The sequence below is a fragment of the Bactrocera latifrons genome, unplaced genomic scaffold (genome assembly GCF_001853355.1).
Source record: "Bactrocera latifrons isolate USDA-ARS-PBARC rearing strain unplaced genomic scaffold, ASM185335v1 scaffold_15, whole genome shotgun sequence".
NCBI classification, from domain to species: domain Eukaryota; kingdom Metazoa; phylum Arthropoda; class Insecta; order Diptera; family Tephritidae; genus Bactrocera; species Bactrocera latifrons.
In genome coordinates this window covers 2490748-2507321 of record NW_017534963.1, presented here as the reverse complement: position 1 = coordinate 2507321, position 16574 = coordinate 2490748, and the positions used below count along the sequence as shown (strand labels likewise).

Sequence of the window (16574 nt, the reverse complement as noted above, 5' to 3'; positions counted from 1 at the left end):
TCACCGATCTGCTAAGCTTAGTAGTTTAGTGTTTATCGCACTAATAAATGTTATTCGATGTAGAAAGATAAACATTGTATGTAAAATAAAATATATATTTCAATTATTTAATAAAAACAAAATATGTTTGAATATTTAAAGATTTTTGATAGTTTTTACATCAACTCTGTAGAATTTACTACAAAAGACCTTCAAAGCTAAAAGGTCTCCTGGCATTGACGTTATTAATAATTGTTGTCGACGATATCTACCAAAAAACAAAAAAAAAAAAAAGAATGCGTTGTGCTTATTTACGCTTGAATTACTTTCCTAAAACATTAAAAAATGCTAATTTATAGAAATAAGAAATCCTGAAAAACAATCAGATGACCTTTGTTCTTACCGTTCCAGAAGCTTACACTCATCGATGRGTAAGTTACTGGAGAAGGTTGTTAATGAAAAATTAACCACTTTCGTTGAGAACAATGAAATTCTTCCAACCCAACACTTTGGAATTGAACCTAGCACTGTTTACAGTCAAGTTAAAATAAGAAAAGTTATAAGGAGCAATTTCATAAGAAAGCAAGCTTTTGGGCGAAGTATTTATAGACATCGAAGCTGCTTTTGACTTTCAGATTGAATTAATTAAAATTGTGCAAAACTTTCTGAAAACCGTACTATAGTTTCTCATATTGATGGTAACCAGTCCCTATATCTCAGAATCCCGCTTGTTGGTCTTCTCTGTAGTACAATATACATACATATATACTGCAGATATTCCCCAATCATATCAGTACACTGCATCAGTATTTGCTATTTTGAGTTCTTCCCCCTAAAGTTTTGTATAATTATTCCTCTAAATGGAAGATTCTCTAAAATCCGCCGAAAACTCAAGTCGTTTTTTTAGTACAAAACGAACAGAATATTCGGGGGCAACTAAAAAATTAATTTATAAGCAACACCTTTCGTATAATCTTAACATCATAAGTATATTAAGACCCTGTATTCTCTCTTTAGTCGTAAATCCAGACCGGGCAAARTAATTTTTAAATTAATTTTGAACCCATAGTTTTCTTTTAGGAGCACCACTCACAACAAACTATTGAAAATAATACTGAACCTCCTGTGGTACCACTCCACTTTAAATCTGTACACTCTGTGAAGCAACATTAAAAATGGAATATAATCAACGAAATAGTGTTTTGTTTGTTTATCGTTTTAAGAGTATATTGAATTATTAGTTCAATATGAGCTCTTACAAAGAAATAAACTCCTTTTTAATGTGGAATTTGTATTATTTGATATAGTATTGAAATCTTGACTGGGATGAATTAAATGTAATTATACCCCGAACAAGGTAAATGACTTTGTCACGAAGTTTGTAAAGCCCAGAAGGATACATGGTGAGCTAGGGGATTTCATCATAATATATACTCGAACTAATCTCTCAGTTATTGAGACTTTGTTCTGAAATTTAGAACACGTCATTTTTTAGCCAAGGAACTGCTCATTTGTTAAAATCGTAAAACCGTTTTTGGACCACTCGTAAGGGTACTATAGCATAGGTTCTGAACTGAACAAACAATAAAAACAAAATACAGATTAATAATAATCATCATTGATATAATGCAAGACAATGACCCAAGCATTACTTGTTTTGCACCTGCTTTTGTCTTTTGTAAGCTCGGTGAGCTACCTACGGTATTCGTACCATACGCCCAAACTTCATTTACGATAACTTAACGAAGATTGTAAGCTTGTTAGCTACCTGTGTAAGGTATAAAAAGGTGTGCGATAGCGAAGATTTTTAACAGTCCAACCTGTAGATCTCTCTAGTACACAACTCTCGAGCAATAGCGCCAATTTTAAAAAATCATTGCTAATAGCTTATCTTAAACAAAATTAAAAAAAAAAGAACGAAAAATGAGTGGTACGGAGCTGAAAAAATGTGATTATGATTCTCTTGCATCTAAATCCAAAAGTTATATCAATGAGGATGAAATGGAGATTAAACAACAGTTCAASAGAAAATATAAAACAGAATCTGGTTCATCAGCCGAGGATGCACGTATTTTCAGCGATTCCGCTGCTTCACCGCTGAAAACACGTTTTAAATCTGACACAGAAGAGGATAAAACCACAATACAAGAATTCACTGATATCAGGAGTATAACTGGTAAATCACCTGAGCTTGGAACCATAGAAAGCCACGGCAAAGAAGTGTGCTATARTGCTAATATCAAGGAAAAAGGGTTCGCTATAGAAAAAGCCATGGCAGAGTTTAAGGAACATGCTCAAACCCAACGAATCTYCCTCTCAAAGGAATTTACGGGCACCTTACACAATTTTGCTATAATATCACCACCGTACTCGTTTTCAGAAGAGTTCACGAGGGAACTAGAAAGTAAGTGCTTCTCCAGAAGGAATGAACAACACACAACCGGAATTATATATCAAGCTCAGCATGGTTCGACTGTGGTATCCCCACGAAGTTCTCTCTTAGAAGAGCTCTCAAGCAAGTGCTTTTCTCGAAGGAATGAAGAACGCACAACTGGAATTATATATCAAGCTCAAACCCAACATGATTTGGCTGTGATATCCCCACGAACCTCTCTCTCAGACGAACTCACAAAGGAACTGGAATTTAGCAATGCTAGGAGTAAACTTTTAACAAAAATAAGTAGTAATCGAACTACCGAAAATAAATATCAAGCTGAAGATTTGGCTGTGATATCCCCGCAAAGCTGCCTCTCAGAGGAGCTCAGGAAGGAAATGGAGCGACGCATCTCAAGTCAAACCCAAGAGAAAGAAATGAAGTCACAGCAACTCACAAAGAAACTGGAACTTCACATTGCTAAAAATAAGCTCTTGACAGGAGTAAGTAGAAAACGCGACATAGGCATTAAATCTCAAGCGGCAGATTCGGTTGTAATATCTCCGCGAAGCTCACTCTCAGAGGAACTCACCAAGAAAATGGAGTTACGCATCGCAAAGCGAGCCCTAAAGAAAGAAATGAAGGCAGCTTCAATAAAACCGAACATTAATCAACCCAACAACATACACCAGGACCGATATTCGCCTTACGAAACAGCTAAACAAATRAGAAGGAAAAGCTCCAATGTGTCGTTACCGACTACATCTGAAGGTGAAAGTTTTGACCAAAAAGTACGTCGATCTCTAAGGTCACTTTTCTTATCTCAGATACAGAGAGAACAAGCTAATCTCATTGCAATTGTTAYGTYRGAACTAAAAGAATGTCTAGCCAAACGAAATGTGGAAAATAAAGACAACCCGCTCTACTCAATCCAACCAAAACTAATGTACCGAAACCAAGCTGCAGCCCGTTGTTCAGAACCGGTTAAATTAAGAATGCAAGCTCGAAATGTATAGATTATAGATATACAAAATTATCCTTAAGAGTATTTATAGATGGTTATAATTATTCGATGTAGTAAAATAAAATTTGTATATAAAATAAAATATGTGTTTTAAAAAAAGATAATTTTTGTTCATATGTATTTAAAAAGTTGCTCTTGATTTTCAGAAATAATTTCGTCTAATTTCATTTGCATCTTTCAGTGCAGACATTACAGTAATGTTATCGGTAAATACACACAGATCTTCGAGATATTTACAAGGTCTTATTAATCTTATTTACGTCGCTAGTATATGTAGCTACGTGGTCTGCATAGGTTTTACTTAGTTCAGGTTCAATCCTTTGAGGTTCAGTTACACTAAAAGATGGAGGATGGCGCGGAAGCTTGCGTCACACCAGCGGAACTTACAACATTTATCTACTCTTATAAATTTACATAAATGCAGAAAATCTTTTCGAGATGAATCAAAATTCAACTTAAAGGTGTCCGATGGAGGGGTAAAAATATGGAGGGAGGAAAATACTTCATTTAAACGTGGTGTATCACCTGTAATGGATTGGTAATGTTTCAGTGCTTCGGGAGTACGGATACAAGGCTTTGGATATAGTTATATAATATCTATATTTCCAAAATACCTGAAAATGCCACTTAGAAGCGCAGACATAAACTTAACTTTCTGTCTTGAAAAATTTAATAATAAATTATAGTATTAAAAATCTTCAGGACCTTAAAAGAACTTTATTTAAAAAATGGGGAAAAATATGTCCAACACCCACCATAAGATTGATGAAATTGATGTCACGTCGATAGTAACATTAATTGTACTTTCAATATTTTACGAATATAAATTTTGCTTTAAAATACGAAATTTTTTAAGAAAAATAAATTTATTTAATGAAATTCAATATAAAAGTATATACGTTTATACTTAAATGGCATACACTTTTTTTGTAACTAATTGATAATATTTTTTATGTGCAAAATTTATATAAAATATGTTGTGTGCGAATATGGATTTTGCACAGTCTGGAGGAAATTAAGGCAATAATCTCATATCGCATTTCGTCAGATAATGGGTTAGAAGCAAAGATTCAGTAAATGTAGCGGCTGCATATATGCTGGGTTCTTGGATTGGGCGGGAATTGAAACAGCTGATGAGACTGCTAAAAGCACGAACAAGTACAGGAAATGCTGATATCATTACGGAAGGGCTGACAGGCAGATCAATGGAATGAATTATGCGTGAATTAGGTACATGCAGAATCGCCAATATCATTCACCAGCACATACACGAATACATACTACACAGAAAATACTTATAAATTCAATCCGTTTTACCGGTTTATTCACAAATATTTTTATATGTCTATTATCGACCAATTTTTAACACAAGCACTGTTATTCCATTGTAATAATTTTCATTTAAATGCAAAAATCATATGAGAGCATACAGCAAAAATTATGGAAGTCATTTATTTTCTCAGTTCTCGGCTACGTTAGTTCCTCTAGCATTTATTATTAGAGGCCTGGATATAAAAAGAGAAAATGAGAAATTAATAGAGATTACCTTACGGAATAACGTACTGGTATTTAAACTCCAAATATTAAATATCGAAATATTTTCTGAAGAAGTCATCTTAACAAGAAATAATTGCGCTTGTACAACACAGGCAGGTAAGCGACATGTATTCTAGCTGCTATTATCCCTTGTATGCTCGGTGATATTTGTGTTTCACGCCCAACCTTAACTAACGATTTCTAAACGAAGATTGTAACCTTGTAAGTGACCTGCGTAAAGTAAAAAAAAGGCGCGCAATAAAGAAAAATGTTAAACAGTTCAACCTGCAGATCTCTCTGGTTCACAACTCTCGGGCAGTAGCGCAAACTCATAATAAATCATTAGCATCTTAAACAAAAATTACGAAAAATGGGTGTTCAACAATCGAAAAAATGTAATTACGAATCTAATTCATACCATTCCGGACGTTATATCAATGAAGACGGAAAGGTGACTAAACGACAGTCTAATTTCAGGAGAAAATATAAACCAGTATCTGCTTCACCCGCCGGAGCCGCTGCGGCTGCACGTATTTTGAGTCGTTACTCTGGTTCACCGCTGAAAAAACGCCTAAAATCTGCCACGATCACAGGAGAATATAAGAACACAAAACAGGATTTCTCTGATATGGAAACCATGTTAAATGATTTCAAGAAGACAACTGGTACATCACTTGAGTTACGAACCACAGAAAACGTCGGGAAAGAAGTCAACTTTTCAAATATCAAAGATCGTTCTACCAAAAAACCCTATCGCCGCAGATCTTATCAAGAATTCCGTTGAAGCAAGTGATCATCATGAAAAGAATTATGGTCGAGCAAAAACAGCGCTTGGCTCAAATGTGCAATTAATCGGAAAAAAGTACCACCCCGCAGCAGCAGCTACCAAAGAAAGACACAATAAATTATAATTTTAAAATTCGTCATAGTGTTAATAATACATAACGGTTTTCTGCAGATTATTTGTTTATATCTAGTTTCGCTCATACCTTTGTGAATTAAAACTCGTACACTGTGCAAATTAAGATTATCTTAAGGTATTATTGTATAAAAGTTTGAAAAAAAATTGAAACATTTTCGATAGTTCATATATTTTAATCAAGAAACACTGTATAGTTGGTTACACGGAAGTTGTAAGCCCTGCACAAAGAAAAAGTTTTCTTACTAGAACTTGATATGATTATTTTAGCTTGTATGGCATTGATTTGATGTGACATGCTGCCATGCCATGATACAGAGTTGAGAACTAGTGCGCTCGTGGTTAGCTAGGCTAAGTGCGAAATCTTTAAACTCGTTTTTCTTGAGACTATATTTTTGAAGTCGTTTGGAAAAAGTTCTCGACACTACCCAAACGGCCTTCATGATATTTATAGAATTATATATCTATGAGATATAATTCTTAAAAACTTGGACGTAGGATCTTTTTTCGATTACAACTATTTGGAGAAAAATATCGCCAAAAGTCCAATTTTCAGTTTTTTCCTTAGTCCAAGTTAATTTGTTATTAATTTGTGTTATGTGAAGGCAAAAACTAAAACAAGTATGTTTTAGAATATTCTGGAGGAGTTATTCTGTCAAGGCGCATTTTTACGAAGGGTCACCGGAGTCGACCTTATGCAATTTCCTGTTCTTTTTATTGAATTTCAGAGTCTTCCCCTAGTCAAGTAAAGTTACATAGAAAAGTATCAGCAACTCCGGAAAATCGATTATCTACTGCTTTGCACTTTCTCTTCTGTAATTTTTCATTACCCTTCTGCTTTTGTTGTTTATTAAATGCAAAATGCGTGTCAGTGCAACAGCGTATGTCACCAGTGCAGATTACGTAAATACATCAGTATTCACAGTTCATTGAAATTAAACTCGTAATATGCTATAATTGTTGTCGGTATTATTGTGCAACTTGCATCGGATGCCTCGAAGTGCAGTTTAAAATTAAATGCAGTGAAGGTCGTTGCAGCCACTTTACAATTACATCCCTTTTAAATTGACAATGCCTTCGAATGCTGCAAGCGTCTATAGACCCTTTATTTCAGTACTATTGTTTTAAAAAATAATACAATTCCAATAATTTGCTCCTTTGATAAAATCAATTTCTCGTTTTTTCTCGTTACAGGTTATGCTGTGAATATGCGCCCGCGGCAAAACTCCGTGTTCGTTGGCTCCAGCCCCAGTCAGTTTATGATGCCACGACCGCCGCGTAAAACACGCTCCGCCATGGACTTGCATTCGATGGTGCTGGATGAAGCGGCGGAGCAGGTTTAAATACATTTCCATGTTTACTATGAAGCACACCAACGCTTAAGATCAACTCCAAAATTTCTTATGTAAAACATATGAATGCTTTTGCTCACTATCACTATCAACTATTTGTAGAAAGTCAATAGAAAATTTACTCCAATGTAATTAATTGTTTGCTCTCGCACTTGTTATTTGCTACAAGTCACTACTATTTACCAAAACAATACTATATACATATATATCTTTTAAACAGTATACATATATATATATACTTACGAACATATTTTTATGCTTAAAAATTCTTCCTACTATTATAAAATAATATTATATCAGTTGCGTTCTTATTATACTCGAATATCTATGTACACGGAATTCACGTTTCTATGACAATAGTACATATATCCAGTATATTACATAAGTAATTGAGTGTTTTATACATTTTATAAATATGTATATGTTATATGTATATAAATACTAGCTATGAACACTTCACTAAAAATCGAACGGAAGATACATTGGCTTCGAGTCGTTATATTTTTATATACACTATCCTTGATATTATAATCCAAAGTTGCCGTTGTTCAATTCTTTCAATATCTTCGGCGTAAAAAAATATGAAAAGAACCGAATTCGAAAGCAAATCTACTTGGTCACATATCCTTGGCTATCGTTGCTTTGCAATCTCTACCAGTTTGGTATTTTAATTATTTGCTTTTGAGAAAACATTATATTATATTCATATCCACTATTGTGCTGGATTTAAGAAATATTTCTGTTAATATCTTCACAATATTAATAAGTATTGCAATATATTATAGAAGGATAAAGGAGAGAATTGTCGATTCAACTAACTCCAGAATCTTCCAATTTCTCTAATTATACCAGATCAAGTGATCTATTGGCGTCGAAGTTTAGTGTGATCGCTTGTTTTTAAGCTTCTTCCAACGAAGCTCAGGCATTTTCTGAAGGGAGGGACTTCTCCAAACACTGTTCTCAACAGAGAATAACGGCTCCGGTGACCAATACAATCAATGGTTGGTTAGGTTAGGTTAATCTGATGGGTTTCTCAGTGTTGATCACGTTCGGGTGTTAGCCGTATACCATTTCTGGCAATGTCATTCATTATTTCCTGAACTCGATGCCTATGTGGTCTGGCACCCAGTAGAAGTGAATTTGCTTGCTTCTGGTAATACTTTCAATGCTGCCCTGCTTCCCAAGATACTCCTGGCCGATATGCGATACGAAGTTACTGCCTTAATTACTGATCGGCTGTCTGCGTATATGTATATTGACTCTGGAATTACCTGAAGGTGCTAGTTCCGCGGCTTTTGCAATAGCAAAGACCTCAGCTTGAAATGTAATGTAGTGGTGCTGCAGCTTAAAAGGATGTGTTATGCCTAACTCTGTACAGTATATTCGCGCACCAACTCCCTCGTTCATTGTCTAGCCATCCGTACAGATGTCTAAAGCGTTGCGTTCCAGTCACCTTTTTCTGTTTTTACTTTGAACCTTCTTTTCCAGTTGAAAAGTGGGATCATGTAAGTGGGTGTTTGCCGAATTCCCATTACCCATCGAGCTATGTCCGAAGGTTCTATGTGTAAATTCTCTTGCAGCCAGTAATCGTCCTGCTGATTTTGTTGCGCAGTTTTCAGCATAGAGGTCTTTAGGTGACAGGTTTAGCACCAGTTCAAGAACCACCGTTGGAGTTCTTAAAGCTCCCATTGGCTTCCGGTAGATATATTTCCGTACACCTGTTCACCACACTACTGCACCGTAGCACGGAATTGATCTTACAATAGCTGTATAGCACCAGTGGATGAGAGAGACAGAGAGCCGCCAGGTTGTACCGAGCATTTGCTTACACCCATATAAATCACTTCTAGCTTCTCCCACTCTTTCTTTCACGTTGCTCTTCCACAGGATATTGCTGTCCAAGACTACCCCAAGGTACTTGGTGCAGTCGTTGAGAGAGAGCTGTTTGCCATTTATCGAAGAAAAAATCCATAGAGGAATTTTGTGCTTTCCTGTGAACACAAGCAGATCCATTTTAATCCCAGAACTATTTGTGATGCTCAATTCTTGACTGTATCCAGAGTGGTGTTAATGGTCTATGGACATCTATCCGTTATTAGGATAGCAATGTCGTCCGCAAATGCCACTATCTTAGGGGCTTTGTCGACCAAGTTCTTAGCAGTTGATTCACCACTAATGTCCATAGAAGCAGATATAGCACTCCACCTTGCGGGGTATCTCTACAGACTTGGTAATTCTAGCGTTTCGTTCAGCTCTTATCCGTCTACAAGTCCAAAGGCGCGGAGATAGCACTCTAGTTTGCAGGGTACCTCTACAGACTTCTCGTGTTTTCTAGCTTCAGTTTCATCTTGTACGAAAAATTTTTATAAATTATTTTGACCACAAATGGTTTTCCGAGCAAATGTTTCACATCGGACCACTATAATATACGAGTATAACAGCCAAGCAAACTGGGAGATCAAAATCAGAACAAAACATTAACATTTCAACTTTGGCGCAATCGAAACAATAGCTCTTTATTTTGGTGGTATAATCAAACTCTGGATTTAACAATCGAGCGACTCAGTGTATATTCAGATTATTGTGTATATTAAAATATTTGTAATAACAATTGCAATGTAAATAATCCTTTGCAGAAAACTACTAATTAGTAAATAATTCAGTAAATTACGCGTAAGACGTTCCTTAAGAGAAGCGTACATACATACGTATACAAAACGCAATAAAATGTATTTTCGTAATAATTTAATTAAGAAACTTCAAAGAAATGAAAAGCTTTAATACAAACCAATAAAAGTACTGGCAAACGAGTAAATTAGCGAAGATTTGTGGTGGTAGTTGCGTAGAATTAAATAAAAAGGGAAATATCAAGCAACATAAGCAAGGGTTACAACAAAAACAAATATACTTAATAGATCTAAGTAAAAAAAATAAAAAAACAAAAACAAAAAATAATAACTATTGAAATTCAAAAATAAACTATTTAACAGAAAAAGCTATATATTTCTTAATTTTTGTGTTATTTTACACAAACAATTCAAATAAATACTACTTAAACTAAGAAAGGCATATACATAAAAACTTATGTATTTTTTACAATATTTGTACACATGTAAACAATTATATAAAAATATATATGTATGTGTATAGCAAAGCGTTTGGTCGTTGAATTTTTCTACTTGCAGTTTTGTTAATTGAAAAGTTTCAAAAGTAGTTTGTTATATAAAGTTTATAATATGCGAAGCGTAGATTTATATAAGCACTTATAAAAATAAATAAAAACAAATTAAAATAACAAAGTGGCCAATTACTACGATAAGTGCTATGTAGTGGAGTTATTATAGTAGCAAAAAAAAAAAGCATAGAAAACTCAAACTTTTAATTTTTCAACTAATGACTATTGTATTCTATTTCTATTAAACAAAAAAAACTTTATAAAAGTTTTGGTTTCACACACTGAAACCAAAACAACAGCAATGGCAAAAAAGCTTTATGAAAATGTATGAAAACTAAGAAAAAAGCGCAACGTCGGAGGAAGACTTCGAAGTTGTCATCAGGCAATGAAGTTAGCATAGTTGGCATATTATGTAATAAGAAATAACAACATATGTATGTATATAACTATTTCACCATAAAATTTTTAATCAAATTGTAGCATAAGCCATCAAGATTTATAAAGTTCAAAAACAAATACAAATATATTTCAACATTTTCAGTTTATTGAAGTAGATCAAGAACAAATATGAGCACCGGTCGACAAGATTTTTGGTTAAACTTCACTTTGGTTTCTGTTGCTTTATATTCAATAGGAAATAGGAGATTTTCGACTGCTATTCGATAGTCGAAAAAATCGTTTCGTATTTTGTCGTATACGAGGTGTGTTCAAAAAGTATCGCGAATTTTGTGTTTTTTCTAAAATTATTTCTTTATTCATGAATATATATTTTGTTCCCTTCAAAGTAATCCCCATGAGATATTATACACTTGTGCCAACGGTTTTTCCCATCTTCAAAGCACTTCAAAAAAACATTTTTTTTTATCTTCTTCAGCTCTTCCTTTGATGCCGTCTTTATCTCGTCAAAAGAAGCGTAACGTCGTCCTTTCATGGGCCTCTTCACTTTAGGGAAAAAGAAAAAGTCACAGGGGGCCAGATCTGGGGAATACGGTGGCTGCGGCATCATTATTGTGCTGTTTTTGGCCAAAAAATCGCGCACAAGCAACAATGTGTGAGCAGGGGCATTATGGTGGTGCAAAAACCAATTTTTGTTCTTCCAGAAGTCCGGGCGTTTCTGTCGGATTGCTTCGCGCAAATTGCGCATAACTTGCAGGTAGTATTCCTTATTGACCGTTCTTCCCTGTGGAAAGAACTCATGATGCACCACGCCCCAGCAATCGAAGAAAACTGTAAGCAAAACTTTCGCGATACTTTTTGAACACACCTCGTATCTCCAGTGTTACCAATTAAATTTGGTAAAGTTGAAAAACGCTACAGCTGTTCAAAAATGTGTAAAAATAATAAAGAACTTCGGCATATTTTAAAATTTTTGTATAAAAGAGGGAAAAATGCCACGGCGAACAAAATTTCTGAAGTTTACGGAGACGATGCTGGATCAGTTCGTGTAGCACAATAATGGTTCGCTCGCTTTTGTTATGGAAATTTTGTTCTTAAAGCTCGCTCTGGTCGACCTATCATTGGTCTCTAGCGGAAAAATGGCAAAAAGTGGACGACCAAAATGGTAGATATTTGGTTCAATAAATCATTGTAAATATAAAACAACTATGGTGAAGTTTGATCAGAAATACGAAAAGACTTTTTCGACTGTCCTATTAATATGAATAGCTTTTGATAATTTACTTTATAAGAATCATTTTAATACCAATAGGGGAACCAAAAATTCTTTGGGATTTTGTAGAAGCTGGAGTAATGTGAAGAATATTACGGAAATTTTAATAAATTTATATTTCACTTTGCACTTTCAATTCAGGAAACCTCAGTTAAACCTTAATAATGCTATAGTTGAAAAGAGCTTGGTAGTTTTGGTCGTTCCAGGTCCTTGGAAATTAGCCAAAACCTTTAACCTTTTTTGCCGATATAAGACTGCAGCATGCGCAGATCATGGCGGTTTATAAAGGTCAAAGGCACATTCTCCATGCAATTGTATTATTTTTGCGCTATTGTCGACTATATCACTATAAGAGTATAAAATATTTAAAATATATTTGGCCAATAATTGTTTATATTGAGAAATTTTTTCAGAGGAATTATACAGAAAATTCTTCTCCAATGGTATCTTATAGGGTATCGAATTCGTCGAACAAATTATGTGACGCTTTTACAATACCAATATACATTTTTTAACGTAAAAAGCTCATAGCAACTTTCGGCTTTCCTACCATTTTCTAGAAATTTTTTTAGATAACTTTTGTCCTAGAATTGCTTAATAGTTTTTTGTTTTAAATTATATTCCTATCATATAACTATAAAAAATACACGTATAGTTCCAAAAAACTTTTAAAATATTTATATTTTTGAGCAAGAAATATGTAATTAACAGTGTTTCTAATATAAATTATTATTTATAAGAAACAAATATCATTATAAAAAAGTTGAGACTATAATAAAAAATATGTATACAAGCCAAAAATAAAAGGACTAGGCGTATCAATATTTATAAGAAATTATAAGCTGTTTGCGAGAGGTAAGAAACACTTGGGAGGCTACAGAACTGAATTGAACTGAATATGATATGGCGATGAAGACATAATCAACGTTATGTTCCGTTAACCGCCTGTAAAAAAAACTCGAATATAAATACCAGCTAGGTTAGATGACTGGTCCCCCGGCAAAGCGGGGGATCACCTAAAGACTGTGAAGTACACTCTTTTATGAAGTCACACAAAAAACTTCTGTACATGGAAATCAGCTATCGCCAAAAATGCTCTTAACCTATCACAAATGTGCTTAGGCGTTTAATTTTTCATATAGGCTATTTTACCTGGATGTCTAAAATATGAGATGAGAGAAATATGTTTTTGTCTTGATCTGGCATTTGAGGAGGAAGCTTTAGATAATTTTATATCATATTCTACAGCTAATTGAACAATAATTCAAACCTACTATCGGAGTGGATAGTCACCACTCTGAAGGAGGCTGCGCTCCGGAGCGGTAGATCCACTGCTACCATTATGGCAGCGACCTTCGGTTGAAAGAGTCTGCAATGCTGCTAAAAACAAAGCTGACGGAAAGTTTCTGAAAATGTACTGTGAGCCAATTGATGGTAGAATCTCTGCCTGTAATTTGTACTTCCTAGTGAATAAAATCAGTGCGGTCTTTCTAAGATTTATAGATATTTCAGCAGCCCGGTTGTTTACGATTCTAATGTACCCCTGAGTTACACACACACCGTTGTGCCTGTGCCCCGCCCCATTCTGCCATGATCGTTTTTTAGCTGAGAAGCTTAAAGATGCTTAAAGTCCGATTCAACCCCAAACCAATACTGTATTCACATTCTTTTGAGCTCTAGGTCTAGGTTATGGTGCTCAAACAAGTCGTTGAAAAGCCATTATTATTGCATGGTTTTAAATTCATCAGAGAGAAAACGGAAGATATCAACCTTTTCTATGGATCAACTAAACCATTTGGTTAGTGTTTTGGATATGAATGGATCAGTATTGCAAGACTCGTACCAAAGGTGCTCAATCTTTTCCAAAAATGATTTCGAGTAAAGGTCGCAAAAGAGATTCTAGATAACGCAGCTAAGAACCGAAAATTAGTCAAACACTCCATTACTGGTGATGAGACGTGAGTTTGTGAATATAAAGTCGAAACTCTGCATCAATCTGGACCCCAGTCGATGGAGAAGTGAACGGACCATTGGTTAAAGTATTGACATGCTTTTGTAACCATTGAACTCTGTCTTAAAGGCGATAAATAATAAAGAGATTTGTATAAAAATACGCGAAAATGTAGCACTTTTGTCTGTCAGGTTCAAATTTTATCAGATGGTAGTTTGAAATAGCTGCAAGCCTAAGAGTTATTTGATTGATTGTCGAATAATCAAGGTTACTACCAGAGGTTGTATAAAGTTTGCATCTTCAATTCCAAGAAATCTTGTTTCATCTTTCGCTAACAGAAAAAAACAATATCAAGTAAAATTCTACAAAGAATGAATTTCGGTGTATTTACATACATACGTTACATATTACATACATTATTTAATAGTCAATAACCCCTCTTAACCCACTCGAAATACTCAATTTAATGCACGTTCGTTCATTAAGGACCAAGCAACGGTAAAAGTAGTTATATACGAATGCACAAATACATAAGAACCCCATCAATGTCATCGGGTTGACAACAGTTGATGATAGAATGGCTGACGATGGCACTAACTTGCTGACTGGCAGACTGATTGTAAAGCCAACACAATGCTAGAGTCGACACTTAACCGAAGTAATGTGTATGGAATTCGAGGGAAAGAACGATTAAATATGCGTGTGTGTAGTTAGACGGCGAGCAATTATAATTGGTAAAGCACCAACAAATTGTCAAGCAGTTAATGATGACGTTGATGACTGAAACGACTTTAATGATGATGGTGGCGGCAAATAATGATAATTGCTTTGTAATTTTGGTTAATTGCCGTTGGCCTTCGATAAAATGTGTACGCACACATACATACATATTTTACACACTCGGCACTGTTATACCAGAAGATTAGTATGAGTACGTACTTTCACGCTGAAAATGTGTACATGAATCATGCAAGCAATTGTAGAATTCACAAGAGGTTAAAATGCGAGGTAATGAGCTTTAGTTGATGACTTTGCAAATTGATGATTTGAAGAACAAGTCAACTATTGTAAAATATGAAAGATCAAGTGAGAGGATAACAATTATTAAAATATTTATGAAGATGTGAGTGATTAAAACGAAAAGAGCATTTAATTAAAAATACAATTTAACGCGAAGAAAATTAAATGTATGCAAGAAGAAAAAGTAAAATGATTAGTCACTCATACGCTGTGGAGTACCTAGCATACTTTCTTACATATTTAAAAGCCAAATAATAATAAGGAAAGCACACATACTGGCGAATATAGAGTGTGGTATTGTTCATTACTTATAGAAAATCATTCAAGTCTCACTATCTGAAACTACACTCGAAAAGCTCAAATTGTATTCTATTTCGTCTTAACTATGATAAGAATGGTATTGCGTAAACCAATCGGGGCAAAGTAAGTTTGCATGCAAAACTATTATAGCCATTTTCGATTCGTCATTACTTTGCTCGCTATTGCTGAGTGCTACTTAATGATCAAATTTAACGCGGACTGATAAACAAAGCTACGTATAAGAATCTTTACACTTTCGAAGCCATATCCCTTAATCCACGTTCGTCACCAGTAATAATGTGTTCTTTGAATGTAGAGTCGTCACCTATATCGTCCAGTATGGGTTGGGTTGTTCTATATACTAGTTTTGCTAAAAAGAAATGGGATACGCTTTCAAAGTTACGCGTCAAATTGGGGACACTCTCTGTGACTTAAAACAAAGAGGTTTAAGCCTGTCAAAAGGGGGGTGTAGTGGGGATGAGTTGAGCATCAACTCCTCTAAGACGACGATCGTCCCGTTTCCAAGGCTTAGTTCTCTGCCCGGCCTCAGGAACCTAACACTTGAAGGTAAAGGGGTAGATAGGACCAACTTGGTCAAATATCTTGGTCTCATGCTGGATTCAACTTTGCGGTGGAAGCAGCATGTTGACCTGACCTTGTAAAGCTGGAAAATCCTGTAGCTGCAAGCAAAGGATCATTAGGTGATTGCACGCCATAATCGTGCGACCGATAATCACGTACGGGGCGATTACCTGTACCTCAAAACTTCGCTAACTTCTTTAGGGCTCCAACTATCGGAGTTGCAACGACTTGCATGTATCTGAAAGTCGGGTGCAATACGCACTTGTCCGACGGTAGGACTTGAAGTCATGCTTGATCTCATACCGCTTCATCTAGGCATCGGTCAGATAGCCAAGCACACACTACTACAAATGACAGCAGAAAAGTGTGGCAGTGGTAAGGTAATCTCGATCCAGCGGATGGAATAGTTATGTGGTACTATACAAATGGCCCTTCTCTCAAGAAACAGCATTACTGAAAGGGTTAACTTCATCAAGAAGTAGAAGAATACTCTTGGCGGCAAGACTAAATGGAATGATTCTACTCTCGAGCTACTGCTTAGGAATATTACGATCAAGTGGTACACTGACGGCTCGAAAACGTGGGAGGGAATCGGGATAGGGGTTGTAGGACCATGCACCAAAACTCAAACCAAAAAAAAAATATTTCTGAGCTCATTACTTTTTACAAAAGATTTAAGTCTGTCAATACTAG

The 16574-nt window shown here is 35.2% G+C and overlaps 1 protein-coding gene across 1 annotated transcript in view; it reads left to right on the top strand.

Annotated features, from left to right (window-relative positions):
• Positions 1-7815, top strand: part of LOC108965891 — a 30674-nt gene extending 22859 nt beyond the window's left edge. The window contains exon 4 of the mRNA XM_018928565.1: positions 7027-7815. Within this exon, the coding sequence (XP_018784110.1) occupies positions 7027-7175 (149 nt within the window). The 3' untranslated portion in view covers positions 7176-7815. The remainder of the gene's footprint in view (positions 1-7026) is intronic.
• The last annotated feature ends 8759 nt before the right edge of the window (positions 7816-16574 follow it).